General features: G+C 35.6%; 1 protein-coding gene across 7 annotated transcripts in view; it reads left to right on the forward strand.

Annotated features, from left to right (window-relative positions):
- Positions 1–5,700: 5,700 nt before the first annotated feature.
- LOC127618037 (pyridine nucleotide-disulfide oxidoreductase domain-containing protein 2-like) overlaps positions 5,701–21,615 on the forward strand; it is a 37,458-nt gene continuing 21,543 nt past the window's right edge. For 6 of the 7 annotated variants that reach the window (XM_052090258.1, XM_052090259.1, XM_052090260.1 and 3 more), the window contains exon 1: positions 19,015–20,692. In XM_052090258.1, coding sequence (XP_051946218.1) covers positions 20,638–20,692 — 55 coding nt within the window. In that variant the 5' untranslated portion in view covers positions 19,015–20,637. Of the gene's footprint in view, positions 5,893–6,587; positions 6,608–6,705; positions 6,800–7,401; positions 7,476–7,670; positions 7,827–8,402; positions 8,557–8,705; positions 8,768–12,908; positions 13,007–13,107; positions 13,250–13,341; positions 13,477–14,543; positions 14,617–15,818; positions 15,976–17,922; positions 18,078–18,321; positions 18,429–18,652; positions 18,774–18,936; positions 20,693–21,615 lie in introns of those variants that run through there. The other variant, XM_052090257.1, reaches the window with a different exon arrangement.

The following is a 21,615-nucleotide window of genomic DNA, read 5'->3' on the forward strand; positions in this document are numbered from 1 at the left end:
GCAGACGTGAATGTGTGACGTCACGCAACTACATCTCAGCGAAATCTGCACTTTTCCCAGTAGAAAGTTGGAAAGTCCGACTTTCCGAGTTGAATGGAACGCAGTATTAGTTTAATTTATTATTGGCCTATCAGTAAAATGTTTGGACACGCTTGATTAACCCTTTTGCGAAATTTTTTTGGACGTTTTTGTCTTTTTCATTTTTGTTTTTAGATACTTTTAGCTGTGTTAATGTCAATGGCATACATTTAGAAAAAAAGTAGCCTATGTATTGGGGGGTTTGATATTTCAACCTCAGTATCTATAATACACTGTGTAAACAAAATAGTTACACTCAGGACCTTAAGGACAAAAACGTCCCAATTGAAACCCATTAAAATTGCAATATTTGATCCCAGTGCCATTAAAGCATAAAATAATGAATTCTATGATATTATGCTTTCATTCCAGAGCACTGGCTTAAAAAAAATACTTTTTAATATTTTATAAAATGTTTCCTCATGTTTAGCATATGGAGCAAATACATGCTTTTTTCCTATTTGTTGTTTGCTGTGTTATAGAGCTCTACAGGCAAATTGAATAAATGATGCAACTAAAATTGTGTGGGTGTGTTGTTTTTTTTTAATGTGTTTTGTGTGTGTAAAAAAAACAGTGGCATTTTATGTAAACAAACTTGCATTTAAAGGGATAAAATCCTGAAAATTAATGAATATTTCGTAGTTATGATCAGGACTGATGTTGGTCAAATCAGGAAGGGGGCAAATAATTATATATATATATATATATATATATATATATATATATATATATATATATATATATATATATATATAGATATATTTTATTGAAGCAAAAAGTTATCCAACACCCATATCACCCATGTGAAAAACAAACTGTCCTCTTAAATGTAATTGCTGGTTGTGCCACCTTTAGCAGCATCAAGTGCAACCAAACGCTTCAGTTTTTCGCATTGTTGCACTCTTCTTTGCCGAACTGCTTTACTTCAGCCACATTGGAGGATTTTTGATAATGAACTGACCGTTTAAGGTCTTCCCACAGCATTTCTATTGGGTTGAAGTCAGGACTTTGACTAGGCCACTCCAAAACTTTAAATTAGTTTATTTTGAGCCATTCAGAGGTGGACCAACTCCTATGCGTTGGATCATTGTCTTGCGGCATAATCCAGCTGCGCTTGAGCTTCAACTCACAGACTAATGACTGGATGTTCTCCTATAGGATTTTCTGATAGAGAGCAGAATTCATGTTTCCCTCAATTACTGCAGAGTTGCCCTAGCCCTGAAGCAGCAAAGCATCCCCACACCATCACATTACCACCACCATGCTTGACCGTATATATGATGTTCTTTTATTGGAATTCTGTGTTTGATTTACGCCAGATGTAACGGGACCCCTGTCTTCTTAACTGTTCCACTTTTGAGTCATCAGTCCACAGAACATTCTCCCAAAAGTTGAGGATCATCAACGTGTGTTTTGGCAAAATTCAGACAAGCCTTAATGTTCTTCTGGGTTAGCATTTGTTTTCGCCTCACCACTCTTCCTTGGATGGCATTTTTGGCCAGTGTCTTTCTGATAGTAGAGTCATGAACAGTGACCTTTATTGATGCAAGAGAGGCCTGCAGTTCCTTGGATGTTGTCCTTGGCTTTTTTGTGACTTCCTGGATGAGTCGTTGCTATGCTCTTGGAGGAATTTTGGAAGGTCGGCCACTTCTGGGAAGGTTCATTACTGTGCCATGTTTTCTCCATTTGAAGATAATGGCTCTCACTGTGGTTCTTTGGAGTCCCAGAGCCTTTGAAATAGCTTTGTAACCCTCCCCAGATTGATTTATTTCAATCACCTTTTTCCTCGTAATTTCTGGAATTTCTTTCAACCTTGGCATAGTGTGCTACTGGGTGAGACCTTTTAGCCAACTTCATGCTGCTGAAAATTGTATATTTAGGTGTTGATTTGATTGAACAGGGCTGGCAGTAATCAGGCCTGAGTGTGTCTAGTCCAGCCGAACCCAATTATGAATGCAGTTGCATAGCTTTTGGGATTTAGTAACTAAGGGCAAATGCTTTTTCACACAGGCCCAGTTGGCATCGGATAACTTTTTTGCTTAAATATATAACATTACCATTTAAAAGCTGTATTTAAATTCTGTATGAGGTATAGCCTACACAAAACAGAAGAAACCAGGATGGGAGCAAATACTTTTTCACAACATTGTATGTAATAATAATGATATTATATATGATTTACTCTATTCAATAGATGGAATTTTGATATTAAATTGAAATGCGTAAACATTAAAATAACTTTTTTGAGTCTAAGTGGATTTTTGAAGACTTTATTGTTTATCTTTACTCAAGTTTAAAATCTTCTTTTGGAAGGCAAATTAACCAGGTTGCTCAATAATGAACAGCAGTAATTATCATTTAAGCAGGACCATTTTCAGATAATTTCATTTTTGCTTTCTGCTGCCAGTTTAGGCCAGACTGTGAGACCATGGTGTAGAATTTCTGCAGACGAAGGGAAATAAGTGTTAATTTACGCTTACAAGAACAAAATTCCCTGGCCTTGATCAAATTAACGTTGACTGCATGTTGTCCAGATGCGTTCTTTCAAGGAAAGCCAAATTGGCGTGCCTTTATAGTGATCTTTCTCTCCTGACCATAATTGACGACATGCCCTGATAGAGGTGTCGGGAAACCCTAGATTGTCTAATAGGAAGCTTCTTTATATCTTTCCTATTGAGTTTTTCAATCAATAGGAGTTGTTTTTCACAGCATAAGCAAAACAAATAGACGTTAAAGGATATTGTATACTGTGTCACAGCAATTACACATCATGTAGACTGAAATTGAGTTTGTAATTCATTTAAGGCCTAAGGTTTGCTTGCCTTCTGTTACTTGATTGAAATGCATAAAGCCACAAACCCCCTGTTTTTAGAATGTGTCTCTAAAAGCCGTCTGCAGTCCAATCAGTATGACATTGATTCATCATCTCTTATCATATTTAGCATTGAGAGAGAAGCACTTATGATCTCTTCAGATATAGGCTCTTCAGTCAAGATGGTTTCTCTTAGCAGAAGAGACATTTCTTAAGTGTTCTTCTGATGCCAGTGCTTTGAAGCAACTTTATTTGATATGTCTTATAATGGAAAGAGGCATTATTCTAAAGGTTTTGAATTACCACAGGTCACTTATAGTCAGTGGTTCGTGAATTGTTGCATTTTTAATCGATTATAACAAAGGCTCATGAATCTGACACTGAAATTTGGAATCTCACTCAGGGAATCAATCCCATCAACGGTGATAAAACATCTGTAAAAATGGCCATGCATTAAATCTTTAATGAATACGTTAATACACATTTGCATCACAAAGATACATTTAGGTTATATATTATTAGGCTTATCTTAGTAAATTGAATTCAATCTAAATCAAATTTATTTAGTTTAGCAAGTTGAATTTTCATGGTAGCCTACTGGTAAGTTCATTGTGGGCTTTATTATAATGGTGGAAGTTACTGTAATAAAAAAAAAAATTTTGTGAAAATCTACCGTTTAAAACTAAACTTCAGATATCCAACACCATAACTTTTTAAATGTTTAAGGATGGCCTGTTCTTAATTTAAGGATGAGATCTCTATTATAATAACCAGAAGTCTCTGCTGCCACCTACTGGTAAAAAAGAATGGCTTCAGTAAAAACTTCGGTTCATGTTTTCTTAAACTACTACTCCTCTTAGTGGTCGAAGTCAGAATGACATGCAAAAACAAATAAGTTAATCAAATAAATAAATAATGTAAAAAAAAAAAAGAAAACATATATATATATATATATATATATATATATATATATATATATATATATATATATGTGTGTGTGTGTGTGTGTGTGTGTGTGTGTGATTACAGATTAAAAAATTATGTTAACCTAGAAATACAATACAATATAGAAATACAATGCATAAAAAAAACTATGCTACTACATTTGACTATTTAAGATTTTCCTCAAATTTGGAATGTCTTTTACATGCTTGCGAATCAACTTCCTGTTAAATCCAAATTAATGCAATAACTCAAATCAAATCGATTGTGACAGTGACACATGGCCATAAGAGAGAAATCATTGGGCTCACAAACCAAATGGATTTTAAATGACCTCTCTCATCTCATTCTTTCTTTGCTGTTCTAGATTCTGAGTAATGAAATATTCTGTTTGCATTCCAATTCTTAGTTAAGCAAGCAAAGCTCTGGTTTCTATTGAGACTACATTTTTATTTGTCAGAGAACAAGACAAGAATTCTACATTGTAGGGAATGGAAATGTCCACAAATATAAAGGATACTGTAAACAACTTTACAGTAGCACAGACAGGTCACATCTGTTTAACTCTATCTTAGTTCTTCATCATGTTCAGTTTTCTTTTTTACATTAGCATGTTGTCACGTAAAATCAATCATCTCTTAAAGGACAATGAGGCTTTGTGGCTTTGGTGTGAGATCATCTGTCTTGTGATCAGTAGTTTTTAGGCAAGACAGCACAGAATAACACACACTGTGTGCTTTAAAGGTCAGAATGGATGTAATTTTAACCATATTGGTAAATCTTTAGAAATTGTTCACTGTTTGTTGTTGTGCTTGGCTATAACTTTTCACAGTTTTTACAGTGACAATTGAACTACAAAGTTTGATAGCCAAAAGGTGAATTTACTTTACAGAAGAATAATATATATATATATATATATATATATATATATATATATATATATATATATATATATATATATATATATATATATTTAAATAGTTTGAGGTTCTCTCTAAATATATGACAAGTCTCCATTTCTACATTACATTTTGTCTTTTGTCCAGACTTCAGGTACAAAGTCAATTATTGAAGATTTTCAGTAAGCATCCCCCATCAATGACTTTCTGAACCTCAAGCCCTTTGTCTAGAAATCTGAGAGTATAAGTCAAGATAACTACTGTATAGCTAATGATAAACACTTAAGTTAAGTAATAACTCCTGGCATTTTTGTTCTTAAGTAAAGGCACATAAAGATAGAGATAAAACACGTTAATTTAAAAAAAAAAAAAAAAAACGTATATATATATATATATAGGCCTATATATATATATATATATATATATATATATATATATATATATATATATATATATATATATATATATATATATATATATATATATTTATTTTTTATTTTATTTTTTTTTCATTAAAGGTTCATTCAATTTTATGGAATATTGTTATGAAATTAAAATGTGTAAATATTTTGCTTATTATTAATATTATTATTAGGCTATTATTGAGTGGTGGTACCACGCTACTTTATTGCTAGTGAAATTACATTTTCAACAAAATAGTAATTTTAAGATTTATGCATTTCAATTTCATTACACAATTCCTTCAAATTGAATTGAGTGCAATTGTATAAAATAAAATTTAAAAATCTGAACATTTTACGCTTTATTTAAGTTTGTTAAACATTACACATTTCAATTTGATGGAATTTTGTTATGAAATTGAAATGGCTAAATCTAAAAAATAGATTATAATATTTTTGTAAACAAATTAAGGAACAAAAATACACTAACAAATTGCACTTGAATAGTACAGTAAAAGTGTTTTCATTTGAGGGGGAGGGGAGTTTTTCACAGTTTTTCACACTTGGACTTGGGAGCTCAGTTCAAGCGAGCGTGGAGGAGTTGTGGAGTTTGAGCTTTGGGTTTGCGGGCTGTCTGGACTCGTCATGGCTGCGGCTGTTCGAACAGTTCGAGCGCACAGCAGGTTTATCTCAGTGACACGGCGCTGCACCCACAGCACTGCTCTCAAACCTCAATATGACGCCGTTATTATCGGTGCAGGTAGGTTACACATGCACGGCCTGAATCTAACAGAGTAGAACCGTTTCCAGAGGCAAGCTCGTGTACTTTAATGGGCAGGGCTTAGGGGCCCAAACTTTTTTCTGACTGGTCAGATCCGATGGGTCTAAATAGTAGTTTTTATATTTTAATTCCGCACTGTGTTTACTCTTTTAAAGTTTGTTATTAGTTTTATTTAGGTGTAAATTATTGATCAGACCGCTTCTGAAGCCGCACTGTATTGTCATGTGGTAAATGTAACTTTTCTCAGCGCTGCTGTGAATGGACTAATCACGTTTGTGATTATTGGTTAATGATTTAATCTTTTTAAATAGGATCATAGAGACAGGGGTGACTTTGTACTTGTATGTCAGGTGTCTATAATTGTATCAAATATATTTAAGCGATTACAATTTCATGTGTACAAATGTCTCCAGTGAGAAAAACAAAACAAAAACATCACAGATTTTATTGGGGCTCAATGGGGGATTCAGCTTTCTGAGCCACCGCGCGCCCTCTGGAGGAATATATTTGTGTCACATAGGCTGTTTGTCTTTTCAGTCTAGGAAAATTAGGAATGTTAAGTAACTGGACACAAAGCATACAGATTGTTACACTTTTTGTGTGTCTGTGCATTCAATATCTATTCTATTATTCTATAAATAAAAAATGTGTTTTACTCCTTTCCTTTCATTCAGGGCATAATGGTCTTATTGCTGTAAGTACACACCAAACAAGTTCTCAGTTAATGTGGTTTGCCAATATTTGCATAACAGTTTTTTCATGTAAAGAAACTTTCTGGTGTGATTCACACAGTCAGCATATCTGCAGAAGGGTGGGCTGAAAACAGCAGTACTGGAACGGAGACATGTGCTTGGAGGAGCAGCTGTATCTGAACAGATTGTTCCAGGTGCGAGTTTATCACACAGAACAGGATTACTTGATTTACATTTATATTTATGCATTTAGCCGACATTTTTTTATCCAAAGTGACTTACAGTGCATTGCATTCAATGCAAACATTTTTCTGTGTGTTCCATGGGAATCAAACCCATGATTTTGTTGTTACTAATGCCTTGCTCTACAAGATGAGCTGCAGGAATTTTAATGCATTAAAGACCAGCCAAAGATTAATTTTACATAGTACCTTTGGGGGGCATCTAAACAAGCCCAAGGCAGTTTGCTGGTCTTAGCTGGTCTAGCTGGATTCCCTGGGATGCTTGACAAGCTGACAAGTACAAACTGACCAGCCCATAACCCCTCTAAAATCACGAACCACACTTGAACTGACCAGGCTCGGAGACCAGCTATTGCTAGGAAACTAGCATGGGAAGTTTAATCAATTTTTTTATTACTATTATATCAGCTGTGATATTTTTAAAATTCTCCAAACATTTTAGGTATTCTCTGGTTAGCTTGTAGATTGATCTTTAAGTTGAATGATAAAAACTCTGCTGTGAATCACTGAAGTTTGCATGACGTCGGAAATATGTTTATGTTTGTTTGGTCCAGGGTTCCACTTTTCCAGGGCCTCCTATCTGCTCAGCTTACTGCGTCCACACATCTACCAGGATCTGGAGCTCAAGGTGTGTAGATACATTAAGAAAATATTCAGGATCAACTTGAATCTTTATATTGAATTTAGCACACTTCACTTTAAATCAAACAGCTCAGCTATGTTTTTTTATACAGAACTGACAAGGATACAAGTGACAGACTGATTCAATGCTTTTTTTCTCTCAAGCTAAGATGACAGCAGTTTCTTTGGTGTTTCTGTGCAGAAACATGGCCTGAAGGTGTACATGAGGGACCCCTATTCATTTACCCCCATATTGGAGGAGGGTGTGGGAGGGGGGCCACCACGCTCTTTACTGCTTGGATCTGACATGGCAAAGAACCAGCAAGAGATTGGCAAATTCTCAGAGAAAGATGCCAAGGTTCTATGTCAATGTCAAGAGGACTTTCATTTTTACAAAGTTACATTCATGAAAATGCATGTTACACTAGAGGCAAACTACTGTAAAACCTGCTCACACATCCCTCAACTTCCAGCTCTGATAATGAGTTAGATATGTATATGTTATTTTTGTTCATCTACACTACTTGTCAATGCTTGTACACACCCACAGATTCTTTATTTTTTAGGATTTTCAAATTTTAGAATAATAGTAGTCACCAAAGCTATTATTTAACACAATTTGAAGTGTGGATATTATGAAGTGACCTTTAGAAGATAGTTACATTAAAACTATCATACATTTTAGATCCTTCAGATTATCTACAGTTTGCCTAGATTACAGTTTTGCACATTCATACTCTGAACCAGCTTTATGAGATATAGAGATATATTCTTGGAGTTCCAATGTATGCTGGACACTTGTTGGTGGCTTAACCTTTACTATCTGGTTTGATTCAACATTAACACAATTTAAGCATAAACCTATATATCAAAAGGTTTGCAATATATGAGAAACTTAAATTATGTTAATTGTGTCCAAACGTTTGTCTCTAAGGTCTATCCTGATTTTCTGAACCATTTGGAAAGACTGGCCTGTGCCATCCACCCTCTTTTAGATGCTCCACCTGTAGACATCCCAGGAGTGACTCAGGGCTCTTTGAGAAAGAGATTATCTGCCCTAAAGAGCTTAAAACCTTTGGTGAAGTCTGGTAATGATGCTTTATAGTTATATAAGACACTATAAACCAGAGTTGCCTCAACTTTTCAGCTGCTGAAATGCTGTTTTAAGCCAGAGAGCCTTATAAATCTAGGAATTTAATAAAACTGATGTGTTATCCATGTGTTTCTGTGTTTAAAGGGATGAAGTTGGGAAAGAATATACCAGACTTCTATGAACTTATTACGGCTCCAGTTATGAAGGTGGGTTATGCATCCTTGCATTGACAGAAGAAAAATAAATGGAAATCTTTAAATGTGTTTATTTGAAAAAGTCAATTTCACTTCAGTTTACTGCCATTTCCATTCAATTTATGGATAGTAAAATGAGAAATTTGGCACACAAAAGAGGGTTTCAACTTACTGTAGATCATGGCTAACTTTTGGATCTCGAAGCATTTAGTGCTGCCAACAGTTAAAAGTTTTACCTATTTTTTAGGTAAATAATAGGGATGCACCGATAATAAATTTTTTGTCTGATGTAATGCCGATTTTATTCAAAAACTATTGGATGATACTAATATTTTGTCAATCATTCACCTTCTTTTGACTTCAGATCACTGTTTTGCTTAAGAATTACAGGTGAAACTCGAAAAATTAGAATATCGTGCAAAAGTTCATTAATTTCAGTAATTCAACTTAAAAGGTGAAACTAATATATTATATAGACTCATTACAAGCAAAGTAAGATATTTCAAGCCTTTATTTGATATAATTTTGATGATTATGGCTTACAGCTTATGAAAACCCCAAATTCAGAATCTCAGAAAACTAGAATATTGTGAAAAGGTTCAGTATTGTAGGCTCAAAGTGTCACACTCTAATCAGCTAAACACCTGCAAAGGGTTCCTGAGCCTTTAAATGGTCTCTCAGTCTGGTTCAGTTGAATTCACAATCATGGGGAAGACTGCTGACCTGACAGTTGTGCAGAAAACCATCATTGACACCCTCCACAAGGAGGGAAAGCCTCAAAAGGTAATTGCAAAAGAAGTTGGATGTTCTCAAAGTGCTGTATCAAAGCACATTAATAGAAAGTTAAGTGGAAGGGAAAAGTGTGGAAGAAAAAGGTGCACAAGCAGCAGGGATGACCGTAGCCTGGAGAGGATTGTCAGGAAAAGGCCATTCAAATGTGTGGGGGAGCTTCACAAGGAGTGGACTGAGGCTGGAGTTACTGCATCAAGAGCCACCACACACAGACGGTTCCTGGACATGGGCTTCAAATGTCAAACGTCTTACCTGGGCTACAGAAAAAAGAACTGGTCTGTTGCTCAGTGGTCCAAAGTCCTCTTTTCTGATGAGAGCAAATTTTGCATCTCATTTGGAAACCAAAGGTCCCAGAGTCTGGAGGAAGAATGGAGAGGCACACAATCCAAGATGCTTGAAGTCCAGTGTGAAGTTTCCACAGTCTGTGTTGGTTTGGGGAGCCATGTCATCGGCTGGTGTTGGTCCACTGTGCTTTATTAAGTCCAGAGTCAATGCAGCCGTCTACCGGGACATTTTAGAGCACTTCATGCTTCCTTCAGCAGACAAGCTTTATGGAGGTGCTGACTTCATTTTCCAGCAGGACTTGGCACCTGCCCACACTGCCAAAAGTACCAAAACCTGGTTCAATGACCATTGGTATTACTGTGCTTGATTGGCCAGCAAACTCGCCTGACCTGAACCCCATAGAGAATCTATGGGGCATTGCCATGAGAAAGATGAGAGACATGAGACCAAACAATGCAGAAGAGCTGAAGGCCGCTATTGAAGCATCTTGGTCTTCCATAACACCTCAGCAGTGCCACAGGCTGATAGCATCCATGCCACGCCGCATTGAGGCAGTAATTAATGCAAAAGGGGCCCAAACCAAGTACTGAGTACATATGCATGATTATACTTTTCAGAGGGCCGACATTTCTGTATTTAAAATCCTTTTTTTAATTTGTTTTATTGATTTCATGTAATATTCTAATTTTCTGAGATTCTGAATTTGGGGTTTTCATAAGCTGTAAGCCATAATCATCAAAATTATATCAAATAAAGGCTTGAAATATCTTACTTTGCTTGTAATGAGTCTATATAATATATTAGTTTCACCTTTTAAGTTGAATTACTGAAATTAATGAACTTTTGCACGATATTCTAATTTTTCGAGTTTCACCTGTATACCTGAAAATGTGTAAAGGGGTATTTCCATTGAACAAGGAAAACCGTTAAGAGAGACACAATGAAAAATAATTACAATGTGTGTGTGTGTGTGTGTGTGTGTGTGTGTGTGTGTATATATATATATATATTATACATTGTATTTATTACTCTTATGGAAATAAATTAGTACTTTTATTCACCAAAGTGTTATTCAACTGATCACAATGTACAGTCAGGACATTAATAAAGTTATAAATTACTATTACAATTTGAAAAAATACTTCAGAACTTCTTAAACTACTTCAAAGAGTTCTCATAAAAAAAAATCCTCCACATGCACCAATGACAGCTTTGCAGATCCTTGGCATTTTAGCTGTCAGTTTGTCCAGACACTCAGGTGACATTTCACCCCACACTTCCTGTAGCACTTGACATAGATGTGACTGTCTTGTCGGGCACTTCTCACTCACCTTACAGACTAGCTGATCCCCCAAAATCTCAATGGGGTTAAGATCCATAACACTCTTTTCCAATTATCTGTTGTCCAATGTCTGTGTTTCTTTGCCCACTGTAACATTTTTCTTTTGTTTTCTTTGCAATTCTTCCCATAAGGTCTGCACTGCTGAGTCTTCTCTTTACTGTTGTACATGAAACTGGTGTTGAGCGGGTAGAATTCAATGAAGTTATCAGCTGAGGACATGTGAGGCATCTACTTCTCAAACTAGAGACTCTGATGTACTTATTCTCTTGCTTAGTTGTATCTGACCTTCCACATCTCTTTCTGCCCTTGTTAGAGCCAGTTGTCCAGCTGTTTCTTTTTTGCCAATTTTGCTATTGCATACTGTGGCAACTCAAAAAAATAACAACAACAGTTTTGAACTGTGTTTGATATAATGGCAAGTGATTTTTAGTACAAAATTAGCAATTTATCATGATTACTCAAGGATAAGGTGTTGGAGTGATGGCTGCTGGAAATGGGGCCTGTCTAGATTGAATAAAAAATTACTTTTGTTTTCAAATAGTGATGGTGCTGTTTTTTAAATTAGTAATGTCCTGACGAATTTCCTTCCAAAACAGCAAAATCTGTATATTATTCCAAACCAGTGTTCTAGATAAAGACAAAAAAAAGATAACAACAGTTATTTATTAACATTTTTGCAGTTCTAAACAATAGAACCTACGTATGATAGAACATTTCATGTTAATATTATGTCATATACATACATGCTATTAATATTATGTTACACAAATACATATGTGCAATGAACTACTTTCTTATGCCATGGTTCAGGATCTGCCGTTGCTAGCTCAAAAGATATTACTAATTACTATTACTATCTATTACTAATTTAAAAAATCACTTTAAAACTAGTAACGAGTCTGACGGCAAGTCATTTGGAGAAACAAGGATGTGTGTGTGTGTGTGTTGAGCTTGTGCTTCTACCTGCATCTGTCATGACTCCAGTCCCAAGCAGTAGTGTTAGTCATCTTGCAGAAGATAATGGGATATTGCTGAAGCTGTTAGTTTAACTGTATTTCCCAGCTGTAGAAGTGTTGAAGTAGTCTGATCGATCATGGAGTGAGTGACAATGGCGATGACATTAAAGCAACCGGTCGCTGACTGACGTGCACTCACTCAATGCATGTCAATCTTAACTGGCTCATAACATATAAAAATGATATTTTGTTGCCACCTGCTGGCTCAAATCTTTAATGTCACAGGGAAAAATAAAAAGACACACATACTGTAGCTCTTTTACACATCATACACTTTAGTTTAGAATGGGACGAACACAAGCAGAGTGATACAAACTATGCAGCGTCCGAGTGCTGATGTTCTGAGACATCAGTACTCACGGAATCGGTCTTGTCCTGTCAGATTCAAGGACCGAAACTAACTGTTGTTTTATTATAAATAGACCATTGTTTTTTTTCATATCAGCATTTCGGTGGCCGATACATCGGTGCATCCCTAGTTATAAAGTTACACCATGTGGCCTTGAAAGAAAATGAATTGGTCATCCCGAGTTTAAAGATGTTGCCATTGTGACCATGTCAAAAGTAACACACCAACAAATCTGAAGCGAGGATGCCAGAAAATAAGACTTGATTATTTAAATGAAACGGACCATGCTTATGACATTAATACAGCAGTAGAACAGTAACTGTAGTCTTTGTCAAAATTTCTGTTTGAAAATCATTGTTTTCCCTGCAGGTGCTCAATCGCTGGTTTGAATCGGAGCCATTGAGAGCCACGTTAGCCACTGACTCTGTGATTGGGGCAAACACAAGCCCTAATAACCCTGGAAGTGGGTGAGGGTACATTGACATTAATATGGCCTAAATATCTGTATTAATTCAGAATATGGCGATTGTTGTTGTGGATATGTTAAATGGTGATTTATACCTTGTAGATATGTCCTTCTGCATCATGTCATGGGTGAGCTGGAGAAGGAGAAAGGAGCCTGGGGTTACGTGGAGGGTGGAATGGGCGGTGTTTCTCAATCAGTCGCCCGCTCTGCACGTTCTCTTGGAGCAGATATCTTTACAGAGAGAGTTAGTACTCATTGGTCTGTGCTTATCACATTAATTGCAAAGAACAGGTTGTGCCACATTGTGTGATCTGTTGACTTCCTGCGTGCTTTTAGGATGTTGGGCAAGTTCTTATTGATCAGGATGGATCTGTCAGGGGTATTGTGCTGAAAGATGGAACTGAAGTCCGTAGTAAAGTGGTTTTGTCCAATGCCACTCCTTATGTCACCTTCAAACAGCTCACCCCACAGGTACGCCCATTCAGTATGTGTTAGAGACACTCAATTCTGGATTTAGTTTTTATTGTTCTGGGCATTAAGTGCATTTACTTTAAAGCATTATGTTTATATGGTTGTGACCACATGATTAGACTAATGGTACATTTCTATGTCATTCAATGCTGTCAACTAATGTCATCCAATTCCAAACTGCTATTGTGGTCTTGAGTCATTTTATCCATGTTTACTCAAGGAGTGACCCTATTTTTTAACTGCACACACTGTCTTTGTGTACATGTGTTATGTGTTTCCATATGCTGCAGGATTATAAATAGTCAAATTAATGGGTTCAGTTTTGACAAATGGACAGAAATTGCTATTTATATGGTACCTTAATAACAAAAAAAGTGGAAAAATTAATGACCAATATGCTTTAAGGAATGTTCCAGGTTCAATACAAGTTAAGCTCAATCATTAGCATTTATGGCATAATGCTGATTACCACAAAAAATTATTTTGACTTGTTCCTCCTTTTCTTTAAAAAAAAATCAAAAACCAAGATTACAGTGAGGCACTAACAATGGAAGTGAATGGGGCCAATTTTTGGAGGGATTAAACACAGAAATGTGAAGCTTATAATTTTCTAAAAGCACTTACATTAATTCTTCTGTTTAAACTCATGTATTATTTGAGCTGTAAAGTTGTTTATATTGCAATTTTTACAGTCATTTTAGGGTTTGTTGACATTACATCATCATGGCAACAAAGTTATAAAATTGGCAATAACTTTACACAGAAAAGGTTATTACGCAATTGTATCACACTAAAATCATGTTTACACAAATTTATGTCATGTAGCGATATATTTGAAACAGTGAGGATTTTACAGTTTACCGATTGGCCTCATTCACTTCCATTGTAAGTGCCTCACTGTAATCCAGATTTTTTTTTTTTTTTTTAAGAAAAAGGGCAAGTCAAAATAAATTATGATGGTAATCAATATTGTGCCATAAATGCTGTTGATTGAGCTTAACTTGTATTGAACCTGGAATATACCTTTAAATGTTAATGACATTTTTGAATATTTATGTCCGGTGTAGGATGCCCTGTCAGAGTCATTCATCAGAGCTGTAGATCAGATTGATTACACTTCTCCTGTTACCAAGATTAACGGTATGATTACAGATAATTTAATGCTTCATTTAATTGAACTTATATCCTGATGGAAACACCAGTGCTTGCAAAGCAACAAAAGAATAGCATTAAAGTTTCAGATAAGCTTAGGTTTTAGATTTTGGTTCAGTGTAAATCAAATGTTGCATCAGAGCATTTCTTTTGTCTAAGTTGATCGGTTGTGTACTAGATTCATAACAAAACTTCAAAACAAAAAGCATAAATGTCGGTTATGGTTTGAATGGCAAACATTCTATGGGTCCATTCAAACAGGAAGCATTGTTGCGTCCCTCTGCGCTAATTAACATACTAGACAGATGGTTTAGGCCGTTACAACATGTCTAGCACCATGAGCGCAGCATTTTTAAGACGTGTCAAGTTAAAAATTTATTTATTTTAAAAATGCCTCCATTCTGTTAAGCTCATCGTATTGTTTATTGGATTCAAGGTTGCATGTAAGTTAATGGGAGATTTTTAAATTTTATCTTACATTTCTCAAAAATTATAAAGTTTGCAAAAACAAAATTAGATTGCGAAATTGTAAGATATTGTACGACTTGAATGAAAAGTTACGTCATTTAGACCAACCAATCAACAATCATCAAATTGATAGAATACAGGCATCACATTTTTAGCTAACCTCCTATTCAGTACTTTATTTTAAGAATGGATATGTCTGTGAACCAATTTGGTTACACATTCCATATTTAAAGTATTTATGCAATACAAATGACTGATAAATGTCGCCTCCATCATCTCGCTCCAAACCTTGATATTTTCTTTCTTCCCTGGTACACAAAAGTTATTTTCCTATTAAAATCATGGTTTAGGTTTAGGGTCTGGGTAAGGGGTTAGTCTTGATGGTTCGGTTTAGGTTAGAGTTTAATTTTAGGAAAAATCATTATAACATTGTTCATTGATCTGTTTTTTTGGTCTATTTTTGTACGACCCAACTCCTATGATTTCTCCATCTTGTACTAGTATTTTGATTTGCCATGAGACTGGTCTGGCACACCAAAGGTTGAAAATATCTACAAAACGTTTTGTACTGTCTGTACATTAAACAGTTAATTTACACTTGACAGTTAACTCAATGCTGCTTTGCAAGCACTATATTTAATGCTGTTTATGTTTGATTGCTCTCTTTCCTCTAGTTATTGATTGGTTTTCATAATGTCTGTCTATGTCCTCTGCAAGAACAGTGGCTGTTGACAGGCTGCCTAATTTCTTGGCCGCTCCGAACAGTGCGGATGGAAAACCAGGTCCACATCATCAATGTTCAATCCATCTGAACTGTGAGAGTGTGGAGCTACTAGAAGAAGCCTATAGGGAAGGCCAGCAGGGACGCCCATCGTCCAGGTTGGCAGAACCCTCAGTGTTGCTCATAATGGAAGAGCTAATATTTGCACATTACACACATCAAAGCATCAGGATATCTGATTGCAAGTCATGAGTTTTACAGGTGGCACATCTGTTGCTCAGTGTCAGGGTTTATGGTGATGGTTATAGATTAGCACTGACCATTTGTGACTAGAATACAGGTAGTTGACATGAAATGCTTTTGGAAAGTTGACATTTCCTATGGTGTGACATGCTCAATCCCAAACTGTTTTAACCCTTCTGTTTTGGAGAAAATTCCAAACAACCATTTTGTTCAGGTCAAAAAAGACAAAGTAGTATACAGTAGATATACAACACACCTCCCTTTTGATGATAAATATGACCATTGCCACAGACCTTATTCACAGCAATCTTTTATTTTTGACGGGAATGACAATGAGACTGTGAGGTATAGACAAACCGTCTCTTCAATTGGATATACTGTTGTTTGAAGTGTTTTTGGATAATTCCTCTGACAAAAGATTGAAAAATATCTTTCCAAGAACATTTAGTAGACAGAAAATTCCAGACAACATAAGTTATGGAAAATCAGATGAGATCTAGGAGCTTTATACAGCTTTGTTTCTATAAGCCATTAATGAGATGGTCAGTCTATTCCTCACAGGCTTGTTTTCATCTCTGGTCAAAGATGACGCTGCTGTGAATAAGGTTTATTGGCTTGTTTTTCACACTAAGCACATGCTTTTTTAAAACAGCTTTTCATCTGGAAGAGTGACGCCTATATTTCAATGGTTGTACTATTCTTTATATAGCATTAGATATACAATAAACTTTATTTTGACGCAACAGATGATATTTAGAATACTTGCTAATTGTATCTGTTTGAAACAAAAACAGAATCATGTTTTTTATTAAAAAAAAAACGTTTATTTCAGAATATAAATGTTTGCCTGGCAGATGGAAAAAGAGTGAAAAATCCCATCGATTTCCATTGAATAGGTCCAAGTCCAAGACTTGGTCCAGTAATCTTGCAACCATTTAGTAATGCCCTAGCAACACCCAAGTAATCACCCAAAAAAACACTGACATTGCTTAAATATAAACTATGTAAAATATAAAGTATCATAAACATGTAATACAATTCTTTTACTTATTAATTTGTTCATTGTTGATTATTTAATAGGCATTTTGACCAAATACAACATTAATAATTGTTTTTGGCCGATTTAAAGTTAGAGTCAAAAGTTACCAGGACATAACTGGAGTTTTAATGTGCATTTTGCTAATTCTTTTATAATTATAATGCATTACCTGAAACTAGATGAGAGATTACATGGAATGTTTATACTTTTAAAAATTCAGTTGTCAACTGCAGAACCATTTTAAATGAACTATTAAAGGTAAAAAGGTGATTAAAAAGGGCAATAAAACTGAGACTTGTGTCTCTGCAGAACAAACATGGGCGTTTACCAATCAGTGGGCGTTTTCAAACTGCTTTACAGGATTTGTCTACAACATTGAGATTCTCTACTTTCATTGGATAGTTGAAAAACACCCATCCCGGTTTGAAAACACCCAAAGATTGGGAAACATCCATTATTGTTCCACAGAGACCTATACTTAGAAAAACTAGACCACTTACAGGACCTAAGATATGCACTTTTATTTATATATGTAAAGAAGAGAATATTATTGTATTCAAACTTCTGTCAAACTTGTGTCTGCACACTGAATTGAATAAAGGTAAAAAAATCATTATTTATTCGAAAAAACAGTTTTTCTCGAAAAAAGTCTGATCTTTTTGGTCTGGCTTTTAATTCACTTGCACTTTTCACAGTTTCATCATGCATATTCAAAAATAAATAAATAATGCATTTTGCAAGATCTTTTCTCTTATTCATATATGTACATTTGAACCTAAATGGACATGTTATGCATCTGCTATCCATATATGGATTTTTTCAGGCCTATGTTGGAAATGACTATTCCCTCAGTGCTGGATCCGACTCTAGCACCCCCAGGTTGCCATGTGGTGTCTCTCTTCACTCAGTTTACCCCCTTTTTGCTGGATGGAGGCCGAGCTTGGAATAATAAGGACAGGGAGAGTTTTGCAGACACAGGTATGCAGTCTATATATAGTACCTAATTTGTATGTTGTTGGCAGACAAAGGTACTACAAGGCAGGAATGTATGTAAAAGGTCTCGGTAGCTTTTTTAAGGGCTATTTGGAAAGGAATACTAGCTTACTACTTACTACTGCACAGTATATACTAAATGTACTTACAAACTATGCTTTATTAGTAGTTAATGCCTTGTATTAATAAGCTTGTTGTTGAAATTGATTCTTTGTTTTCTGTCTTGCAGTATTCGACTGGGTAGAGCGATACGCACCTGGATTTAAAAAGTCTGTAGTGGGCAAAGATATCTTGACCCCTCCTGATCTTGAGAAGATCTTCGGTCTTACTGGAGGGGTATTAACATTTAACTTAAGTATATATGTATAAAGCCATTTCAAAATGTTTTATTCTAACCGACATATATTAAATGTCAGAAATTAGTAGTTGTTAATTTAACAATCGGACGTAATCAAATAAATAATCATATCTTTAAATTGTGTATTCGGAAGTTAATTGTTATTTCTTTGTTGTCAGATCATTCCAAATATTAATTACATGTTTGTTTGTTTTTCCCACAGAATATATTTCATGGCTCAATGTCTTTGGATCAGCTTTACCTGGTGAGACCTTTGCCCTCTGTTGCAGATTATCGTTCATCAGTCAAAGGACTGTACTTATGTGGCAGTGGCAGCCATCCAGGTGTGTGCCTAAATAAATAAAAGCTAGGTTGCTTTTAATCTAACTGTGTGTATTGGCCATTGATGCAATATCACGTTTCATGAATCCAGGTCTGGTGAATGTTGAGTTTGAAGTGCACGTTGTCCTCTGTGTTCTCCCGTGTTTATCTGAGTTTGTCTTGCAGGTGGTGGTGTTATGGGTGCAGCTGGCTGTAATGCAGCTCTCACGGTCCTGGCAGATTTAAAGCGACGGTGATCTTGTCCACATGTTTATGGCCTTCAGCTGGGAATGTTACTTTTCAGTGTGCAACTGGAATATTTTAATGAAAAAAGAGATTGATTGAGAGAGTGATTGTATCACTTAGCCTTTGAAACACTCCCAAAATGTTGTGCTGAATTCCCTATTTTTTTCACTGCCATTACAAAGTGTTTGCAAAATTTGGAATGTAAAAACATGAAAAAAGTAATGTTGATTGAATCCATCCTCTACTTGTTGTGTAACCTGCAACCACACTGAACATTCTCACTAAACAATCTGACATTGTTTTGCTATCAAATAACTGAATACATTTTTGTTCTATCGAAGTAGTTCTGTTAGGTTGTTGGTTATTAAATACTGTTGTGCTGATTCCTCAGTTTTAAGACCTTTTAGATAAAAGCATCATTAAAGCATCATACAGTTTTCATTAATTTTGAATGTAGAGTTCAAATGGAGTTCATTATTCTTATTTAGATTTTATTTGTAGTAAACTGAATTTTTGTATACATTTTCAACTTTGGAAAACATTTACCATCTACAAATGAATACAATCTGGATAATTAGCCTACTGCAGTTACATTTAGCCTAAATTATAAACCTGCATTTGCATAATTGACATTTTGTTTTTCTTTAATAAATGTTTATTTAAGGATTCAATCAAAATTGCATAAAATAATAATGAATGACTTCTAGCATGCATATATTCTTCAATGTATAGCCGATATCAACTCTCAATAAACTCATGATTATACAGCAAAACATAGAATTCATTCAATACTAGACTTGGATACAAATCTATAAATGATTGATTTATAAAATAATGTTAAATTGGTCAGACTCTATGCCTAGAGAGATAAGCAGGCCAATGTCTCCGCGCTAGGGCCCCTGCTGACGTTTAAGGGGCCGTTACACCGAAAGCGTAACTGCGTGGTAAGGTTGACATAGAAATGTCAAAATGCAGGTGTCTCAAGATGCGTTTTTAACATTTAAAGTCGGTTTTTACCTTGACATGTCGTATAGCGGCACTCCTGTGCAAGTCGCTGAAAACAAAAAACGCACTGAACGCGTTTTGTGTCCACCCACTTGAGTCTCAAGTTTTTCAGACGCTGTGTTAACCATCATGTTGTCTAGAAACTGCACCCTCATTTTGTACTTAGGGTTATTTTAGTCCTGTTTTGAAAACCATGCAAAATGCACAAATTATTAATTAGTGTAGGCACTTTTGTTGGTTTTGATGGGATTAATAAAGTCGCAACGTTGCCAACCAAAAACTAGGATACGACATTTTATAGCCTATTCTTTACCTGTCCAGGGTCAGAATGAACCAAGACAATTCGATGGTTAAAAAGAACTTCAACCGATAAAAACACGTCTCGAGGCACCAGCGTTCTGCTCTGTTCTTGTTTTGTTGTTTTGCGCAAGGACATTTTCGGTGTGAACGCCCCTAAGACGTTCATTCAGGGAGGCGCTTGATTGCAGCTCCACTCCACACACCCGCCTGCCTAACGCGACGCCCAGGAAGAGAAACGGCACTCATCTATCTCCATAAATTTTGAAAATGACGGTTCAGTCGGTATTTTAACGCTATTTACAAGCATATGTTCTGGAGTGAGAGAAAGAATGCTGGATGGTCGGACTGATGAAGTTCCGTTTGGATTTTTGCCGGTTTCTGGGGCTCAGCGGTGAGTTTAACTGCATGGAAACTTTGTTTCTCTCTCTGAGTTACAAAGTTATTTTTCCATGAATCAGGGCCGTAAAACACACATCAAGAAATCGGAATGTCAATTATGCAAATGCTGGTTTATATTATAGGCTACATGTATCGGATGTTTTCATTCAGATAGCATTCATATATGTTTGTATAGCCAAAGTTGTATACATTTCTGTATAGTCAACATAAAGTTTTAATAAAAGAAGAGTTATGAATTCCAGCTTTTTGCTACACTGTATCAGATTCCAGATTAATTCTACATTAAAAAAGTTTTAAATGTATGTAAAAAAGTTAAAGGAACACATACACTAACCAGACGCTTTTAGATGTAGTTTATTATTTAAGAACGGAATTAGTTTAACTTGATCCAAACACTGAAGAATCACAGCAGACCTGAAAATCACAGAGGCACTTTAAACGTGGATGTAACAACTGTTGAGCTCCAGTGTAAGTTTGTTTTTCTTAAGAATATAGATTTTAAGCCAAACCTTTTCAGAATTATCCTTAATTAATTTAAAGGTATAGTTTACCCCAAAATGAAAATTATCTCATCATTTATTCACCTTTATGCCTTCCCAGATGGCATGAAGTTCTTTCTTCTGCAGAGCACAAAGGATGATTTTTAGAAGAATAATTCAGCTCTGTAGGTCCGTACAATGCAAGTAAATGGTGGCCAGGCTTTTGAAGCTAAGCAGATTGTCAGCACAATCCATCAAACTCCAGTGGTTAAATCTGTGTCTTCTGAAGTGATCCAGTTTGTCTTGGGTGAGAACAGACCAAAATGTAACTCCTTTTTCACTGTACATATTGACAGCAGTCTCCTTGGCGATCGTGATTTCAAGCTTGATTACAATTCCTATAGTGGCATCTAATGCTCTGCACCGCGATGGGAGA

Source organism: Xyrauchen texanus, chromosome 24, assembly GCF_025860055.1.
Source record: "Xyrauchen texanus isolate HMW12.3.18 chromosome 24, RBS_HiC_50CHRs, whole genome shotgun sequence".
Taxonomy (NCBI): domain Eukaryota; kingdom Metazoa; phylum Chordata; class Actinopteri; order Cypriniformes; family Catostomidae; genus Xyrauchen; species Xyrauchen texanus.